General features: G+C 38.7%; 1 protein-coding gene across 1 annotated transcript in view; it reads left to right on the top strand.

The window, feature by feature from the left end:
- The window catches only part of Hmgcll1 (3-hydroxymethyl-3-methylglutaryl-CoA lyase like 1), a 118,559-nt gene extending 108,763 nt beyond the window's left edge, over positions 1 to 9,796 (top strand). Inside the window, exons 8-9 of the mRNA XM_052187785.1 lie at positions 3,912 to 4,037; positions 7,646 to 9,796. Coding sequence (XP_052043745.1) covers positions 3,912 to 4,037; positions 7,646 to 7,756 — 237 coding nt within the window. The 3' untranslated portion in view covers positions 7,757 to 9,796. The remainder of the gene's footprint in view (positions 1 to 3,911; positions 4,038 to 7,645) is intronic.
- The last annotated feature ends 9,076 nt before the right edge of the window (positions 9,797 to 18,872 follow it).

Genomic DNA, 18,872 nt, shown 5'->3' with positions numbered 1-18,872 from the left:
CCGGAGCTAATCTGATTACTAGGGAAGAGGGAAGCAATCTTCTCCAGTTCACCTTTTACCCAGATTATCTCTGTCTCTCCTAGAACATTTTGTGGGTCATCCTTGCAATCTTAGACTCCTCACATACAAGTCTGTGCAAAATAATGATAACCGGTATAAATATATACTAAATGATATACTAATGATAACTGGTACATATATAATAAAATATAATGATAATTTTATTTAATGTTATTAAATAAAATTCAGGGGTTTTATTTAATATCATCACCGTGTGTTTATTAATACCCTATCTTGACTAACCAGTTTGTACAACACTTTTGTTTTCTGTTTCCTTATCTGCAATGAGTACTGTGAGCCACTGAAAATAAGAAACCAGGATTAAAGTGGAAGAGATAATACGTGGGCTGTGAATGTAGTTCTGTTGCTAGAGTGACCTACTTGTGTGTCACAATTTCTGAGTTCAGTTTTCAGCATCACATAAAATCAGGTGGGGTGGCACTTGTTTGTAATCCCAGCACTCACGGTGTATAAAAGCAATAGGACCTGAAGTTTAAGGCCACATGTAGCTACAAATAGAGTTCAGAAGCAGCTTGTCTTCATGAAACTCTGAAATAGAAATTATCAATAACAATATTGTTAGCATGGTGGTGTATGTATCATTAAGATGTGCACATGGTGCCACATTAAGAAAGTGGTATTATGACTCTGTATAGTGTTCATCATTACAACACCAACTTCACTCCCCTAATTAAGTTTCTGTAGCATTTATCATTCAATTTTATAGACACAATTTAGATTACTTATTATGTGACATTTTAATTGTTTTATGAATTTCCTTCTTAAAAATATGATAGTTTCCATAGATGTATGCATATATTTATTTGATTTTAATCATATGATTATCTACACATGATGTGTAAAATATTTCTAGACAGGATGTTCTTGATAAAGAATTTCTTGGTGCCTCTCTCTGGTTGGCAGTTGGAAGAGCTGGCCCCGAGGTCATAAGAACTGAAGTGCTGGCCTTGACCCTCATTGGCTGCAGCACTTGGGAGAATGGGCTCTGTCTCTTGACTGGGCAACACAGTAGAGCTGGTCCTGGTGGCATAGGTGCAGGTGAGCCAGTCCCAAGGAATAAGAGCAGAAGAGCTGCCCTGCCCCTTTCCAGCTGTGGCATTGGGTCACCTAGCTAGGGTAGTGCTGGAGAGCTCTCTGTGGTAATGCAGTTGCAGGTGAGCTGACACATTGGTCAGTTGAGCTTACCTTCCAGACCCAGATCCAGGGCTTTGAATTGGGTCTCCCCAACATCTACCCCATCTGTGGTCTGCTGGAGCATGTGGGAGGGCCGGTCCTGCAGATCCAAAGCTGCAGGATCTCCATGACATAGGACAACAACGAGTTAATCCTAAAAGAATCCCATGAGGATCCTGTATAGATAGTGTAGCAAAAACCAGAGGCCTCAAAACAGACCAATGACTCATTGCAATGAACATTTGCAACTAAAGATGTGTGGACAAAGGGTTGTACTATGTGACACACTGTGACATACTACTATGACTTTTTATTGTATCACATTTTATTTTGTTTATGTGGAGAGGTCACAAGGTGGGGGATGGACATGAAAGGACGGGAGGATGGGTGAGATTGTGGTTGATACATGATGCGAATTTCACAAAGAACCAATAAAAAATTAAGAGAATAAAAAATAAGGAATTTTTAGGACGCTGGATATTGATATTAATTGTTCATAAAATTTCAATTTCAATTTCACTAGTGGGATTTTTTTGGCTTTCAGATCCTAAAGATGTACCTTTTAAAATTATGGATTTACTTACTCATTTGTTTAATATTTAAATGTGTGTGTGTGTGTGTGTGTGTGTGTATGTGTGTGTTCTCTCTAGGGAAAGTCTCATAGAGTATCCCCCAGGATGAATCATCCACAGGCTGGACGGATGCTACCTTACACCCATCATACTAAAAGCTTTGGCTTTTTCACTGTCTTACCCTCTATTGAATTCTTCTCTCTAAAACCACTTTTCTTGAAGTGTGGAAGAGCCATAGTGTTTGGAACAGAAGGTTGTAAGTCCTTCAAACGGGAGTCCAGTTTGTGTTTGGACAACATGGCACTGGTGTGGGTATATGGTGTTGGGTATGATACCTAATAGCAGCCATCTGGAGGGCTATGAATCATCACAAAATGGCTTACATCTGATTGACTCCACCAAGAAAAGATCAATGTAATCCATCATATAACTATTCCTGGCCAAATGCCACTTCATGTACGTTTTTAGTAAATACCATCTTGATGTCAGAGATCTTCACCTCTACTTTCAAGAGCCTGTCCTGTGTCTTGTCTGTAGAGCTGTGTGCCTAACTCCATGAAGGTGATGCATTGGTCTATGTGCATTTCTGTCCTTGCCTATACATGTTCCATATGTGCCAGCATGTGGATACCTGGGTACCTGAAGGCAGTTGCCTGCCTAGTAGCCTGTGTGATGACAAATAATGTCTTATTTTCCCTTAGTTCCTCAAAGCTCTTCAACCTTGAGTCTCTTCAACTTCAAATCATCCCATGACCCCTTTGCCTTTCTTGGTATCAGTTCTTGGTCCTCACACATGATTAGCATCTTGGTGTTGCAGACTATAGAACATCTCTAAAATTAAAACAGGAGCATGACTGAAAGGAGTGAGGTGAGTAAGGAGTGCAGCTTCAGAAACTCACCAGGACCAGCTCAAAGCCATAGCAGGAGCCGTTCAGATTACAGAGCTGATTTAACTAAGTTTTGGGAAAGGCTTGCCACCAGTACTTTTAAGATATCATAGGTGATTCTAATGAGTATCTATTGAAACTTCTGTTTCTTTATGGAAGATGGATTAAATTTCACCAAATAGATTGTCTGGAAAGTGTAAGAGGTGAAGAAATGACTATTTTTGCAGCTTTCATTATCAAGTTGTTAGTTTTCCAGAGGAATGGCCCACCTAACTCCCTTTTTTATATTATCAAGAGGTGATGCCCAGGACCTTCCTTGACATCGTTGTTTGTATATTTTTATAGTCTCAGCACATAGACTCTTTGTTCTCTGCATCCCCAAGTCCAGACACCTGGTCTACACAAATGTGCAGCTTCCAAAGGCTGTGGATACACAGAAGGTGTTTGCTTGGTACAGAGAATTCTCCACCAGATTATGAACTTGTACAAGAAAACTGTTTCTCCTGGTGAAGTGGGAGGGGTGGTGTGAGAGCAACTTTGTATGAGTGAAAGTTGTGAGTACTTCACAGAAAATGTTACAACTGCTATATTGCAGTTAGTGTGGCACAGGGAATGTGAACTGCTGTAGAAAGAGACAGACACCTTGCCTCTTAAATACCTCTTACTTCCAGAGTCTTATGTGTAAAACATTGTTCCAACAAAAGTTTGGTAAATTAGGTAGGCAAATTGGTCCCACAAAACCCATTGCAGATACTAGCCTCCTCTCTCAAACCCAGACCCAAGTCTCAGCCTTCTGTGACTGTGATTTTGAGCTGTAGTGTTAGAATGCTTTAAAGATAAATGTAGAAATTAGAGAATATCTAAAACCATAGATTAACTAACTGTACTTGAAGCTCTAACCATGCCAGCTGTACTCTTACAGGGAATAAACAAAACAGACAAAAACCTTACCTTTTAAATTTTGGTGTAAGACTGACCCAGGTGCAAAGATTTTTAGCAGAGATTTTGTTAGTCTAAGAGACAAACCTAGAAAAGGATCTGCTTCTCCAGGAATGATTCTAGCAGCAAGTAAATGGTGACTATGTCACATAGCATGTTCAAACATTGTTTGCTGTTTTCTTCACAACAGGTTTAACAGAAATGAGTGATTCATATTCCATACATGAATGTACCTTATCTTTTGTGTTTTGTTTTTCAGATGGGAATTAATGTGGTGGACTCTGCTGTATCTGGATTAGGTGGTTGCCCCTATGCAAAAGGTGCTTCTGGGAACGTAGCCACCGAGGATTTGATATATATGCTCAATGGCATGGGGCTCAATACAGTAAGTTCTTTATAATGTGTTTTTAAAACCACTGCTTTCTTTTCACGTTCAAACAGGAGTACATTCTCAAACTTGAAAAACAGCTGGAGTCAAAGACTTGTTTACACATTTGCTATTTGCTATCTTGTACAGAAGGAGACCAAACTAAAAAGGCTGCAGGGACTGTGCACACGCTTATTGCTGTAGCAATGTTATGAATAGTGTTCTCATCCCACGGGTTAAAGCTTTGTGAACTCTGAAATATGTCTCCATATATTATCTGCTTTGACTTTGCCGATTTACTGTGCAAGAGCTCGTGTCTTTGCAAATATAATGCTGTGATTTTGCAGTTTTGCTTTTAATATGGTTCCTCAGAGAAGCTGAGGTAATCCTCTGTCAGGCTTGGATTCTGTTGGCCTGGGGCTCTTGACACCTTGCAAATGGCCACTGGAAGAGCAAATGTTAATTAAACCTGACATGTAACATCCTGGGTCTCAAAGAGCCTCTTTGCAAATACCTACAAATGTAGATCTTGGGTGCAACTACTGCAATTAACTTTGAGTTTTCTTTATGCTTAGTAACAAAATCTATAACCACAGGGGAGATTCCATTTCATGAGAAACTAGGAAAGGTAAATAAACTATTCTCAGATGGTTGGACACCCAAACCATAAAAGCATCAGTTAGCTTACAGAAGAAATTTTCCTCTCTCTCTCATTGTAGTTACACCAATGCTCCCATGACATGCAATTTACCTGTAATTCTGCTTTCTTCTTTACTGTTTTCAAGTGATTCTGAGTGGTCTTTTACACCATGACCCATTTCATCTAGAAAGCAAGATAAAGCCAACTGGTCCACTCCTGGAATCTCTGTCTACTTCTCAGGGAAAGCTGTAAGGATCATGGTGATCCCCCGAATTCTAGATTTTTATTTGTTCATGCTCCTTAGAGTTAAATTATGATACTGTTTATTCTTCTATCTTCTGATGCAGCCAAAATGCAATTATAGGTCTTTCATACTCAGTGTCTGTAACATACAGATATATAATATACAGATAGTAAATATTTATTGACATTTTACCTGGCACCAAAGACTAATCGCTATTGTCTTAAAAACAACAAAATCATGGTCTCTTTGTGAAAGTAGTATACTTATGCAGTGGCCTAATCATTGCTTTAGAAGGCAGTGGCGGAAAAGGGAGATTGAACCTTTCTTGGATTGTGGATGACTGAATTAATTAACAACCAGTGTTCAGTGTGTTCTGTAACTTTAGGTTTCAACACCAAATTCCAGAAAAGCAAATGTCACCCTAAGAATTTCTCAGGTTGAGGTGCACCACGGTGGCCATGGCTCACAGTCCCAGTTGGTTACCAAGTTCGAGCAATTATAGAACCTATCCTGAGAAATGAATGGTCTTCTCCTACACTAATTGCATTTAAGTCCATCACTACTACAGGGCTCTGTACTGGAAGGTTATGCATACCATGCCTCTGCTTATGCATCTACCAGGGAGCTTGTATTTCCTCTAAAAGAAGGCCTATGTATAACACACTCTGGCTTGTTGGTACCTTCTCCATTACAAATGGTATCTGTGACTCCAATTGTTACCCACATGTCCCATGGCTCTCCTGCTCCTCACCCTCCACAAATACTGTGCTATTCTTCTTAGGCCTTTTGTATTGCTCTTTATTACCTGCAGTGCGTCTCATAGCTTCTTACTACAGTTACCACATAAAACATGAGTCAAAATTGTGTCTTCACAACCTCTTTCCCTGTACATTCTCTCACTCTTTCCTAGGAGTTCCTTGGTCTTTTTAAACATCTAGACATATCTTGCTCCATGGACCTAAGTATAATACAGAAACCTCACAACAACATATCATATTGCTTTCTAGACATCTGATAAGTGATTTAAGATTAAATACAATATTTTTATAATCATTTCAGTTATTAAATGAAATAGAGAAGCACCAAACCAAAATTCTTTCTTGAAATAATATTAGCATATTATTTATGTATAATTGTTAGAAATGGAATTTGCACAATGCTTAGAGGAACATTAATGGCTAAAATGTTCCATCAAGCCTTTACTGGATTTAATTTAGAAATGTAAGACATATGAAAATATTTAGATAACATTGAGGTAAGAATTTAAATTAGAATGTAGATTCAGGTGGTCCATGACAAAAACAATTTTTTCAAATCAAAAGCAATGTTCCTATCCTGAAAACACATTCATATTGTGAAAAAAAATGTTAAAGGAATTGTTTTACAAAATATTTCCTCAGCCATTATTAAAAAGAGAAATAACAAAGAACACTCTGTAATGTGTCTAGAAAGAAAAATTAAGATACACAGGTTGTAAAAAGCTTTGTGAAATTTCATTCTTATCCATTTTAGGAGAAAATCAGATTTTGATAACTATTTGAAACAGCTATAGCAGTTTACTAGCGAAGATGAACTTTAATTGTTAGTCCTCACAGTTTCTAGTTCATGGTGAAGAAAGACATAAAGGTGTGAGAGCTGTGTGAGGACAAACATGCAGTGGACATTCCCACAGTGTGTCTCTCACATCACAACCAGAGTACTGGGCAAAACACTCTTGTTACACCAAGGCCCACAGAAGAGGAACTCACCCTAATCTTGGCCTTCAGACCAACAACCATCCATTCATAGATTTTCCTTTGCCTCAGTTGCTCTTATACTGCCTTTTAGACAGTACAAGGCGTCAGTGCCATTGTATACTAACAACTATTTATTTTCTCTGCATTACAGGTCCCCACTTCATCCTATGTCACAATTCTGAATCTGTGTATGGGTTAAAAAAACACCCATCTTTCCTAGGGAATCCATATAAACTTCCCCAGTTTGTTTCTTAATATATAAGAAAGGCATCTTTTTTCCCAATTCGGTTTCTAATGTTGCAAGATATTTCCTATCCATTCACATTGAACAAGTGGGAGGCCAGTGATTGGAGGAGAGAGAGTAGGAGGAGCTAAGAGAAGTGAGGGTTGGAGAAAGAGAGGGGTTTGGGGCACCAGTCAGCCGAGCAGGGAAGGAAGCGTGGATATCCAGATGGCTTCAGACTATTTCTGGTGTTTTGGAGAGGTTAGAAATATTGGAATAATAATTTATCATTGTAAATTGTCATTATGTAATTGGGAGTTTTTATATACATAAATATATTCGGTTAACTATTCAAGTTAAGAGTCATGCTTTACCGGGCATTTGGATGTAGGCAAGACCCGCTGGGACTTGGTGGAGGGGCCTTGGTGGGGCAGTTCTCATTATTAATTATTACCCACTACATCTAACTGTAAACTTCTCCAATCCATCACTGCTTTATTTTCTCTTTCTTCAAATTCTATGATTGTCCTTCTTAAATATTAGATATGCTTGCAAATTGTACTGAGGTATCTTCTTTATATTATGTTTTAATAAAGTAGAGAAATCTAAACCATTGTCTGCGTAGTTCATGGAAATAAATGCTGACCCTGAACTGATGATGAACAAAACAATGTTTCCTAATTTTAAATGGTTAAGACACTACTAGTGAGATTAAAACAATTCACTTCATTTTTTTTTTTCTTTTCTTAACTCTCATCCCCATACCACTCTTTTCTCTTCCAGGGTGTGAATCTCCACAAGGTGATGGAAGCTGGTGAGTTTATTTGCAAGGCAGTGAATAAAACCACAAACTCTAAAGTCGCACAAGCCTCCTTCAAAGCTCAACATGAATGAGTTTATGATTTAAGAGACAGCAGAGCCATTCCAGCCCCGGTTCATCCCAGTGTCATTAGTGCCAACTCATTCTGAAGTGGAAGTTAATAAAAAGAGCTGGGAAAGGAGATATGCTATGAAAATATTATCACTGGGTAGACCATGAAGTCGATGGAGGGCAAGAGGAGGCATCTGCTCAACTTGCAAGCTGGGAATTAACACCAGTGCAAGCCCTTCTGGAGGTGGACAAAGCCTGCTCGTTTGCTCTTACAGAAATCATTATATTTTTTTTAGCTTAGTAGAACTGAAAATTGACTTCAGATTTCTCTAAGTATCAAGTGCTGTGTTAATGCCTCCGCAAGCCACCTTACCGCAGGGTACACATTGTTAGTGGTTTATGAGCCTCGACACAATGCAGAGTGTGTGGCCCTGAAGTCGTGTTTTTCCCCCTCTGGATCCCGACTCTCCATTTGCCAAGTTTGTTAAGTTATGGATCAAGAGCCAAAGTTTCATCTGACCCAACATATTTTTTAGCAATAGAACCTTTATATTTCGAGTACGGCTAACATCTGTTAACTATTTCGATGACTTTATAGTGCTCCAAGACGCTGTGGTCAATGGCAAGACGCCACATCCTGGAAGCACACCATACCTCCCATGTTTGTTCCGAGCATCCAGTTTGCTGTGTTTTACATTTAATCAATTTTAGAAAAAAAAATCCACAATGTTATTTAAATATGGAGAAACTATATGGTATGGTTTTTAATTCTGGTGTCTAAGGGACAGTAATGATAGTAGCTGATATAGACACCCTGGTCTATTTCTGTAACATATCTAGTTTACTTTTAAATGGCCCAAGGAAATACTATTGTGATTGTAAGAATGTTAATATAATTTTTAACTGATGAAAAGTCTGTTTTCATTGACTTACTGTATTCTGTATCTGTTTGTTTTTATTTGACTTTAGAATATTTATTTTAAAGTTGAATGACAGAAATATTATCTATAGTGCCAGAAAGCAGTGCCAGAAAGCATTGCCAGGGATAATGAAAATTAATACATTAAAGATCAAGGCCTGGGGATATGGCTCACTGGTTAAGAGCATTGGCTGTCCTTCTAGAGGACAACAATTTGATTCCAAGCACCCAGATGGTGATTCACTAGCACTTATACCTCCAGTTTCAGGGAATCTAATGGCTTCTAGCCTCTTCATGACTACTCAGGCAAGCAGGATACAGGCATCTATGCAGGTAAAATACCTATTGACATAAAATAGCATAGACATCCTAGAAAATAGTAAAAATTCTGAAGTGAAAATATTCCAGAAAATAAGGATATTGATTTAGAAGTAAAATGTCACTAAAGGTATATAGTAGGGAAAACTGGAATGGAAACATATGGGTGGACAAAGAAAGCTGAATTTCCATGGAAGATTCCAACTTGTCAGCTTGTAACATGTTTCTTCAGTAGGTTCTGTTACAGCATGCTTTTCTTCTAGAGTGCTGAAAGCAGTTCTGCGCTTGGGAGGGCTCAGGCTGAAATAGGGATGACACAGAGGCAACAAAGTGGCATCTGACTGTGGATCTGCCATAGCTCTATCTCCCTGCTTATCTCTCTGGCAGACTAGGGCACTGACAGGCAGGAGCCTCAAATGTGCTTCTTCCTTCATTTTCTGAGGAAATTTATTTTTTCCGCTCTCAGAGTCATGGGGTGCTCAGTTTTGAGATATTTGTGAGAACATCTGTATATGCAGATTACTTGTAAAAAACAGTGACCAGCATTTTTGTTTTGAAACGAAGGTCAAAGTTCTTTCAAAGACAGAGCAAATAGAAGCATCAGATATAAATAGTGTTATACAGTTACATGGTGCCTACCTCAGTGTACCAGTTGATTTTCACGACCACCTTGATAGTATCTAATTGTACTTGACATAAACTAGCTTATGTCTTTCTTCTTCTTCTTCTTCTTCTTCTTCTTCTTCTTCTTCTTCTTCTTCTTCTTCTTCTTCTTCTTCTTCTTCTTCTTCTTCTTCTCCTTCTCCTCCTCCTCCTCCTCCTCCTCCTCCTCCTCCTCCTCCTCCTCCTCCTCCTCCTCCTCCTCCTCCTCCTCCTCCTCCTTCTTCTTCTTCTTCTCTCTCTCTCTCTCTCTCTCTCTCTCTCTCTCTCTCTCTCTCTCTCTCTCTCTCTCTCTCTCTCTCTCTTACCTGTCTTAATTTCTTAGGAAGAAGTTTCTCAACTACTTTCAGTTATCCAGGAGACCTTGCAGTCACTGCATGACCCATTGGAATAAGCAAACCAAAAGGCTCACCCACACATATTTTGCTTTGGTTTTTACCTAGAAAGGCTTAATAATGATAAGACAAATATAACTTTTGCTGAAATGTGAATAAAAACACTCTTTCTTCACATTTATCCTTAAGTTAAGACTAACTATGCTGATCCTGGAACTTGAAGTACGTTTTATCATAGAGATGTGATGCTGCTCTATTACCTTATAGTTAGGACTGTTGGTAAGCAATTGATCATTCTGTCTAGGATGTGTAAGAACCTGGGTTTGATCTCCCACCCTAACAAACCAACAAGCAGAATTAATTTTTCTTTGTGAAAATTAAAAATTTTGTAAATCTTATGTTCATTCACTCAGAACAAACAAATTTAATAAGGTAATTTTCTAGTAAATTCAATGTTCTCATTACATGTTTAGCATTTTGTTTGCCATAAAATTTAATAAAGACATTCTTAGCTGTACGCCTATGACTCTTAATTTCCATATGTGTGCTCTTAATTTTGATAATTTTGCATGTTATATCTTGTAAATGAGGAATTCTCATTATGTGTCAGAGGATTCAGCATTGAGTAAATGATTTGTACCTATTGTTCCTTTCATGGTTGTAAATATGTAAAAACTAAAGACTCAGAACAAAACAAATATGAATTACAATAATAGACAAGGAAGATTCCAGGAAGTACCCTTGATCCTTTTGCTCTCGTGAACTAGAAGATATGGATTTTGTGCTTGACTAGGGTGGGCCCCAAGGGGAAGAGGGAGAGTGGGGAAGAATGACATAAGAGGAAGGGGCCCAGAAAACAGGCAGGGGAGGGGATGGACTAAGTGAGAGGAAAGAAAGAGAAGAGAAAGACAAAACAGTATTTTTTGGCAATGAATACTTATAGACACATATATTATACCATGATGGTCCACATCAGTTAGTGTGCTTTAAACTGTAGGCAAACGAAGAAAAACCTGAAAAAATAACTTTTTTTTTTTTTTTTTGGTTTTTTGGATTTGGTTTTTTCGAGACAGGGTTTCTCTGTGTAGCCTTGGCTGTCCTGGAACTCACTCTGTAGACCAGGCTGGCCTCAAACTCAGAAATCCGCCTGCCTCTGCCTCCCAGAGTGCTGGGATTACAGGCGTGCGCCACCAACGCCTGGCAACAATAACTTTTAAAACTCCTTATCTGAGACATCTTCAGAATTTGCTTTTTCACCAGCGTTTAACTCAGTGGCTCATTCACGTTACAAGGACCCTTCCCAACCTAAGATGTAGTTCATCTTCAGGCTCTGGGTCCTAAGAGTGCAAACTCATTGCAACTCTACAAGCCTTGCATTCTCCACACTTGCAGTATGTGCAGGGCCTTCCCTTTCCCTGTGACGTTTTATTATCAAAGTACAGTATAAACTTACACCCTTCCAAGCTTCCTCTCACGTTTCATTGAGCAGCATATCATTACAAGCCCTTTCCAAAGACACTTATTCCATAGGACTAGAGCAGGAGGAAAGACTAAATAAAGCATCTGGGAGCAATCAGTAAAGAAACTCTCATGGAAATGTATACTATAGTGAGAAAGGAGAAAGGTGAGTTTATAATCTCAAGGAAGAAGCCTGTGTCCAACAACTCTGAGGCAGTGGGGAAGGGGCATTTTTTTTTAATTTTACTTCAATATGGACTTTAATATGGATATATTCTAGTTTTGATCAAGTTCATTATTTTTGCCTGTTTAAAAAATTAAAAAGTAGGAAAAATGTCACCAGGGAGAAGGAGAGAAATTCTCAAACACAACGGACAGCAGCAGACAAAATCAGCCAGAATAAAAGGCTTTTATTAGGGGTGAGAAAAGACATACACCGAGCACACAGAGAAATGGTCTTAGCGGAGCACAGAGGGTACACAGGAAACCAGAGACAGGTCTTACCTTGAGGGCTGAGATCTTGTGGTCTTCCTACCCTAAATTTGTGTTGGTCAGTTTGAAGAAAGATAAGCAAGCTGATATATATGGTAACTCTTTAAGGTCACTGTGTGTTAGGCAAATGCATGGCGTCATCAGAGCTGCGACAGGCTTAACTTGGTCAGCTGATGGTCTCCTGCAGCTGTTTCAAGTAAATCCATGTTTATCTATCTACTCTCACTCTGTTTCCCCCGCACATGGCCAGTGACACATCCCCACTTGCTTTAGGTTCTTTCTGTTTTTATTACATAGCAGCTCCTCCATACACATTGTCCCTGGCTCTGTCTTCCTTATTTCAACTGCTTTTTGGCTTCCTCTTCTCCTGTGTCTTTAACTTCAGACTTAAATCACACAATTGCTTCCATTTGCCATACTTACCATGGGTTCAGGCCCAGCAGGATTGTGGTATCAGTTCCTTTGTGAGACATGCAGACTCACCGAGTCACAGCTCACATTTAACAAGGCCCTTACAATTGAGTTGGTAAGTACCTGCCTGTTCTGCTTATTTCAGATTTTTAGGCTGTCTAATAAACATCAGAAGCCTTGTGTTGAAATATTTTATAGCACATTCCTCATTAGTCATCATATCCTAGCCTATATCTTTGTCATGGTCCTCAAACAAGGTGGCTGATAGCCATCAGATGTAAAGAACAGGGAACAAAGTGGAGGAGATGATAGGAAAGGCAACTTCCTGAAATAGCTACAGCAGACCATAAGTAGAACAAGTTAAGACTGATGCAGCTTCAATGACACCATGAATTCACCACAACCTTAAAGTGTTATCATTCTTCATGAGCCTCACTGTACAGACACCAGCCTGCTGTGATTTTGCTCCTACATATAGGACCCTGTGCCTGTGGACTGGTCCAACAAATTCAAAGCTAGAAAGACCAGAAGCTCTTAGTTTTTGTGGACTTCATTAAATAAAGGGAGCACTGTCAAAACTGTGCAAGTTACCCATGTAGCCACACCACCCTGCCTTTTCCTTTTGTTCTTTTAGAACCAGAACACAGTGAAGTCTGGCAGGCTTCCAAACCTCCCTCCCACTACTATATTTCTCCTGTAGTAAACTATCTCCTTTCTTGTAATATCCACATGTCTCTGTTCTGTTCATTGTAAAGAAACTCAAGAACCTGGAAACTGAAGTGGCTGCCCTCCAGATGCAAATCTGCACCAGAAAAAGCAGTTCCTCCCTTTTAATTTTTTTTAACTTTTATTGTGGTACTTTGTGAATTTCACATCCTGCACTCCCATCTCACTCACTTCCCTCTCCCCTTGTACCTGCCCTCTCCCCTTGCAACCTACCCCCAAACAAGAAAAAGATCTCGTTGTAGGAGCTTTAGTGTGTTGCAGAGTGTCTCATAGTTTGCCCATACTACTTCACTTGCAAATATTCATTGCAATGGACTTGTTGGTCTTGTACAAAGTCCCCAATTTGTGCTACTCTGTCAATACAAGAACTTTTATAGAATTCCTCTTGGATATCCTGTTACTGCCCTTTTGGATCTTTAGGAGCAGCTACTCCATGCCTTCCAGCACAGCAGTTCATCAGTAGGGTAGATGAGGGGACGGTTCAAATCAAAACCCTGGATCTGGGCCTGAGAGAATATTTTAAGCATAGTAATTAAAACTAAAATCATAGAAGGTTGGTGAAGATTCTTTCCCAGTCTGTAGGCTGCTGTTTTGTCCTGTTGACAGTGTCCTTTGCCTGACAGAAGCTTTTCAGACTCATTGGGAAAGGATGTATCTACCCTGCAAATCCTTAATGTACCAGGGTGGAGATACCTGGAGGGTGACCATTGTCTCTGAGGACAAGGGAGATGGGGAGAGGGAGGAGGATTTTTGGAGGGGGTTAATGGGAGGAGGGGCAGTAAGTGGGATGTAATATGAACAAATAAAAATAAAATAAAATAAAGTCTGTACTCTCACAAACAGTAAATAAAGATTTTTCTTTCTCAACCATCAATAAAAACGGTAACAACAACTCTTGAAAACAATGTCAGCCATCACAGTATCAGTGGATACTTGTGCCCTTGGACATTTTGAAAGTTTTGTGTTTTTGTTTTCTGAGATTCTGGTATAAACCGTAGTCCAGACTCTTGAAGAGCAGGTTCTTTAAACCCTGGTATCATCACTGTTTGTAATGCTTGCTCTGGGCATGACTGGTTCCTTGTAATTAAGAGTTCGCTATCACCAATGCAGTTTAAAGTAAACATTTAGACTCACCTAAACTCAGCTGGCAAGGGCAGTCTTTCTGTCTTTAAGCTTTTGTTCATAAACATGGCGGACATGCCACCTTCCAGTCATCCATTCATCTGGCTACAAGCTGTGGAGCCTTGTTGAATACTAAGCTTGTGAATGCAGTCGCTAAATAGATGTAAGCAGATATACAGTGGGTGACAGGAAACCCATGGTTTCATATCAAGGTTGCCTTAATTCAAGTATTCAACTTGCCTAAATCTCATTCCTTATCCTGGGATTGGGCACTCCACAGCTCCTTACTGGAAGAAGGTAGTCCCCAGAGAGGGCTTACTCACCCTAGAATGTTTGAATGACTTACCACACTTTTAATATAGACTTTTAACTTATTTGTTTATTGCCTAATTTTTTCCCAGTCATAATATCTGTTCTCTATAGGGTTGTCTTTCTTACAGCCTTAATACCCTAACATGGCAGATGGCTGCCATTATATTTTTCTAACAAATTTTAGCTTGAAGAAAAATAAGAAGTGAGTTTAATTCAAATACATAGGACATCAAGAAAGGTAACTATCTCATTAAGAGTAGGTTTCAAAGAGATATATATTTTAGATTTCCTGAGAATGTTTTTTGAGAATATAATTTTTTAGATTTATATTTTTATATCATTATTTTTAGATTATATTTTTTTGAGAAGTCACTTGTCAAAGTCTTTAAAATACAGGATGAATAGTTGAAACAAGAATGGATGTATTTTTGCACTGAAGGGGTTGTTACTATCAGCGCTGGGCTGGAGAAATGGCTCTGTGGTTAACAGAACTAGCTGCTTTTCCGGAGTTCCTGAGTTCAATTTCCAACAATCACATGGTGGCTCCCAACTATCTGTAAAATGGGAGCTGATGCCTTCTGGAGTCCATGAAGAGTGCATTCATATATATATATAAATTATCTATTGCCCTATCATCTACCTACCTATCTTTAAAAGCAAAAATATTAAAAACAAACAGAAAATTAAACAAATATCAGCATCTAGGGATGGAGCTCAGTAGCTAAATTCTTGACTACAATGTACTGCGTCCATCCCTAGCATGAAAACTAAAGTAAACAAAGCCCAGGAAAGAAAATAATACAAAGAATGCTAGAAAAAAACAACACATTTAAGAGAAGCATTTGCACTTTTATGGTTCACTTCCCCTTCCCTTCCCCTTCCCCTTCCCCCTTCCCCCTTCCCCCTTCCGTCCCCCCTTTCCTCTTCCTCCTTCCCTCTTCCCTCTTCCTCCTCCTTCCCCCTTCCTCCTTCCCCTTCCCCCTTCCCTCTTCCTCCTTCCCCCTTCCTTCCCTCTTCCCTCTTCCCTCTTCCCTCTTCCCCCTTCCCCCTTCCCCCTACCTTCCCCTTTCCCCCTTCCTAGTATAGTACACACTTTGCCCAAGTTCTAAAATGTGTTAATTGTTCAGCTCGAAACAAGTGAAAGTAGAATAAACTGGGGGGCTTGGTAACACAAAGTCCTCCCAAAGAGCAGAAGATGAAAGATCAGCACCTAGCATTTCAGTAGCTTCCTCTTCAGGTTACCAAACTGTGGGTTCACATTCTGTACCTCAAGAAACCAGTTCAGCAACCGATTCTCAAGAAGCCCAGGAAAACAACTAAACTGGAAGGAAGGGTAGAAGAAAGCATTTATTCAATGGGATTCAATTTGTCCCACTGGGAAGAGGGACAAAGAGATCCATTGACCTTCTAGTCTACATTTCAGGTCCTGAAATTTCAGGTCCTGAAGTGAGACCAAGGCTTAAGTAGAAGGCTAGAAAAATGTACACATACCTGGAACTGGTCAAGGTGTGATCTGGCCCCTTATTGTTAAGAATTTAATCTCATCCCTCAGAGCAGTCTGAAAAGGTTCAAGAACTGTGTAAAATTTCTTTCCTGGAGACAGAGTTCCCCACCCCCCCCTCTGGCCTGAGCCTTTTATTTCTCCCAGCATGAACTTCCTCAGAAAATTTCAGTTTCTTCTGGTCCATTGTTGGAGCTGTCTAATAGTCAGATTGAGACATGCAAACATATCTTTAGCATGTCTTCATTTCTGCCAGGCCAATTAAAACCAAACTTTGTAATCTTTCTTTGCATTAACAAAGAACTTGACCTGCAACATTTATTCAAACACCTACTGTGTGTATTATTAAGGGAAAGGCAGGTTTTCATGCCACCTGCTATCACTGTGGTTAATAACTTGGTTTCCAGACCTATCAGTCCAACATTTTCAGTTATGTGTATTTCAGGATTAAGTTTCTCTTTTGCTGATATACAGAAAAATTTATTATGTGATCCCATTCCAAACTGCATGACAGATTTCACTAGAAAGAATGGGGAGGGAGTAGGTTAAAACACATATATTTGTATGTTAGCCCCAATATTTGGCTTCAGTCTGTTTGGAATGAAGCTTCAAGCATCAATGTTTGAAAGCCGTCTACGAGGGAGTGTTAATGCTCAGCTTTAGTAGAAAACCTCCCTTCTCTGGGCAGTGCTGTGACCTGGAGCAAGAAACATAAGCAGCAAGGTCTGTGCTTTCCAGGTGCTTCCTTTAGAAGACCTGGCTGATCTTGGAATCAGCTCAGGGAAGCCAAACGTTGGATGGGTGAATATTCCATCCATAGACTAAGCAAAGTAATAGATTCCATATGTTAGAATATAAAGTAGTTTAGCACTAGATTTCATAAAAATCCTATTACGGTCTGTCAACAGATAAATGGATAATTATACATATATGTATATGTCTGTGTATATACATATACTGCTCAGCTTTATAAAAGTGAAGTTAAAAAAATAGACCAATATTAAGAAAAGTCATGTAATCTCAGCAAGAAAAAAGGAAACCACACACATTTACATTCTTTCTCATATGCTGAACCTACCCATATATGTACACACACACACACACACATATGTGTGTACACCTGAGTAAGATATATAGCATGAAGAAAAGAGAACAAGAAAGTATATATAGAAGGATGAAGAGGGTTTAGTCTAGTCATGGACCAAAGGTCTGAAAGAGGACATACATTTATTTTTCTTTTTCTTTTTTTTAATATTTTTATTTTCTATATTCTTTGTTTACATTCCAAATGATTTTCCCTTTCCCGGATCCCCCCTCCCCATATGTCCCATAAACCTTCTCTCCATCCCTTCTCCAATCACCTCCCTCCTTTTTCTATGTCCTTATATTCCCTTCCCATGCTAGATCAATTCTTTCCAGGATCAGGACCCTCTCCATACTTCTTCATGGGAGTCATTTGTTGTGCAATTTGTGCCTTGGGTATTCAGAGCTTCTGGGCTAATTAATATCCACTTATCAGAGATTGCATTCCATGTGTATTCTTTCGTGATTGGGTTACCTCACTTAGGATGATATTTTCCAGATCCAACCATTTGCCTAAAAATTTTGTGAATTCATTGTTTCTAATTGCTGAGTAGTATTCCATTGTGTAAATATACCACATTTTCTGTATCCATTCCTCCTTTGACGGGCATCTGGGTTCTTTCCAGCTTCTGGCTATTATAAATAAGGCTGCTATGAACATAATGGAGCATGTGTCTTTATTGCATGCCGGGAAATCCTTTGGGTATATGCCCAGGAGAGGTATAGCAGGGTCCTCTGGAAGTCTCATGTCCAGTTTTCTGAGGAACCTCCAGACTGATTTCCACAGTGGTTGTACCATCTTACAGCCCCACCAGCAGTGGAGGAGTGTTCCTCTTATTTTTCTAGCTCTAATTCTGTTATAGATACTATGTCATAGATGCTATTATTATTGTTTTTTTTGGTGGTAGATAATTTCAAAAACATATTAGATACTGAGAGTGTAAAGTTTAATGTGAATCCCCTCAGTTACCTTTGCAGGGGTCTATTCTAACTGTATATATGTGCATTTAGTTGTATAAAGTATGAATCTGATTGACTTTGGTGTGTGATGGTTTTATTTATTTACCAGTATTTATAATAAAGTTTATAAGTATTTTAAAAGTATATTAGTAAAAATAAAAACACAGTAACATTCATTCATTAGTAGTAGGTGATTTTAATACCCTACCTTCTCTAATGGACAGGTTATCTGAACAAAAAATAAACAAGCATTTAAATTTAGTGACATACACCAAATAGACTTAATAGATATCTATAGACTATTCTACCAAAATACCAACTAATATGTATTCTACCTAACAGATCACAGAGTTTTTACCAAAATACATTTCAGACTGGGGCATAAAAAAATTATAAGAAATTCATAAAATTGAAATACAATGATCCTATCTGATCATAATGTAATGAAACAAAATTGAAAGCAAATAAATTTCTAATAAGCACACAAACCCACAGAGATTAAACAACTCTTTACAGAACAATGAATGGATAAAGAAAAAAGTTAAATGTGGAAATAAACTAAAATAAAAACACAATATAACAAGACCTCAGAGACATATCTCCTCAGTCTTATGAGGAGAATGTTTAGCTGTCTGTGCCTACATGAGAAAATAAGAGCACAGATACACAACTTAATGATGTAATTCAAGAATTTGGAGGTAAGCAAGCAGAAAACAAACCAAAAAATCCAATCAAAAATAAAGCAAAAACAAAACAAAATCAAATACAGTAGTAGCAATAAATAATTAAAATCAGAGCAGCAGTTACCATACCAGACACAAATAGTAAAAGAACCAGTGAAT

The sequence above is a fragment of the Apodemus sylvaticus genome, chromosome 7 (assembly GCF_947179515.1).
Source record: "Apodemus sylvaticus chromosome 7, mApoSyl1.1, whole genome shotgun sequence".
NCBI classification, from domain to species: Eukaryota; Metazoa; Chordata; class Mammalia; order Rodentia; family Muridae; genus Apodemus; species Apodemus sylvaticus.
Note: the sequence above shows the minus strand (reverse complement) of the source record. Positions and strands in the feature narration are given on the sequence as shown.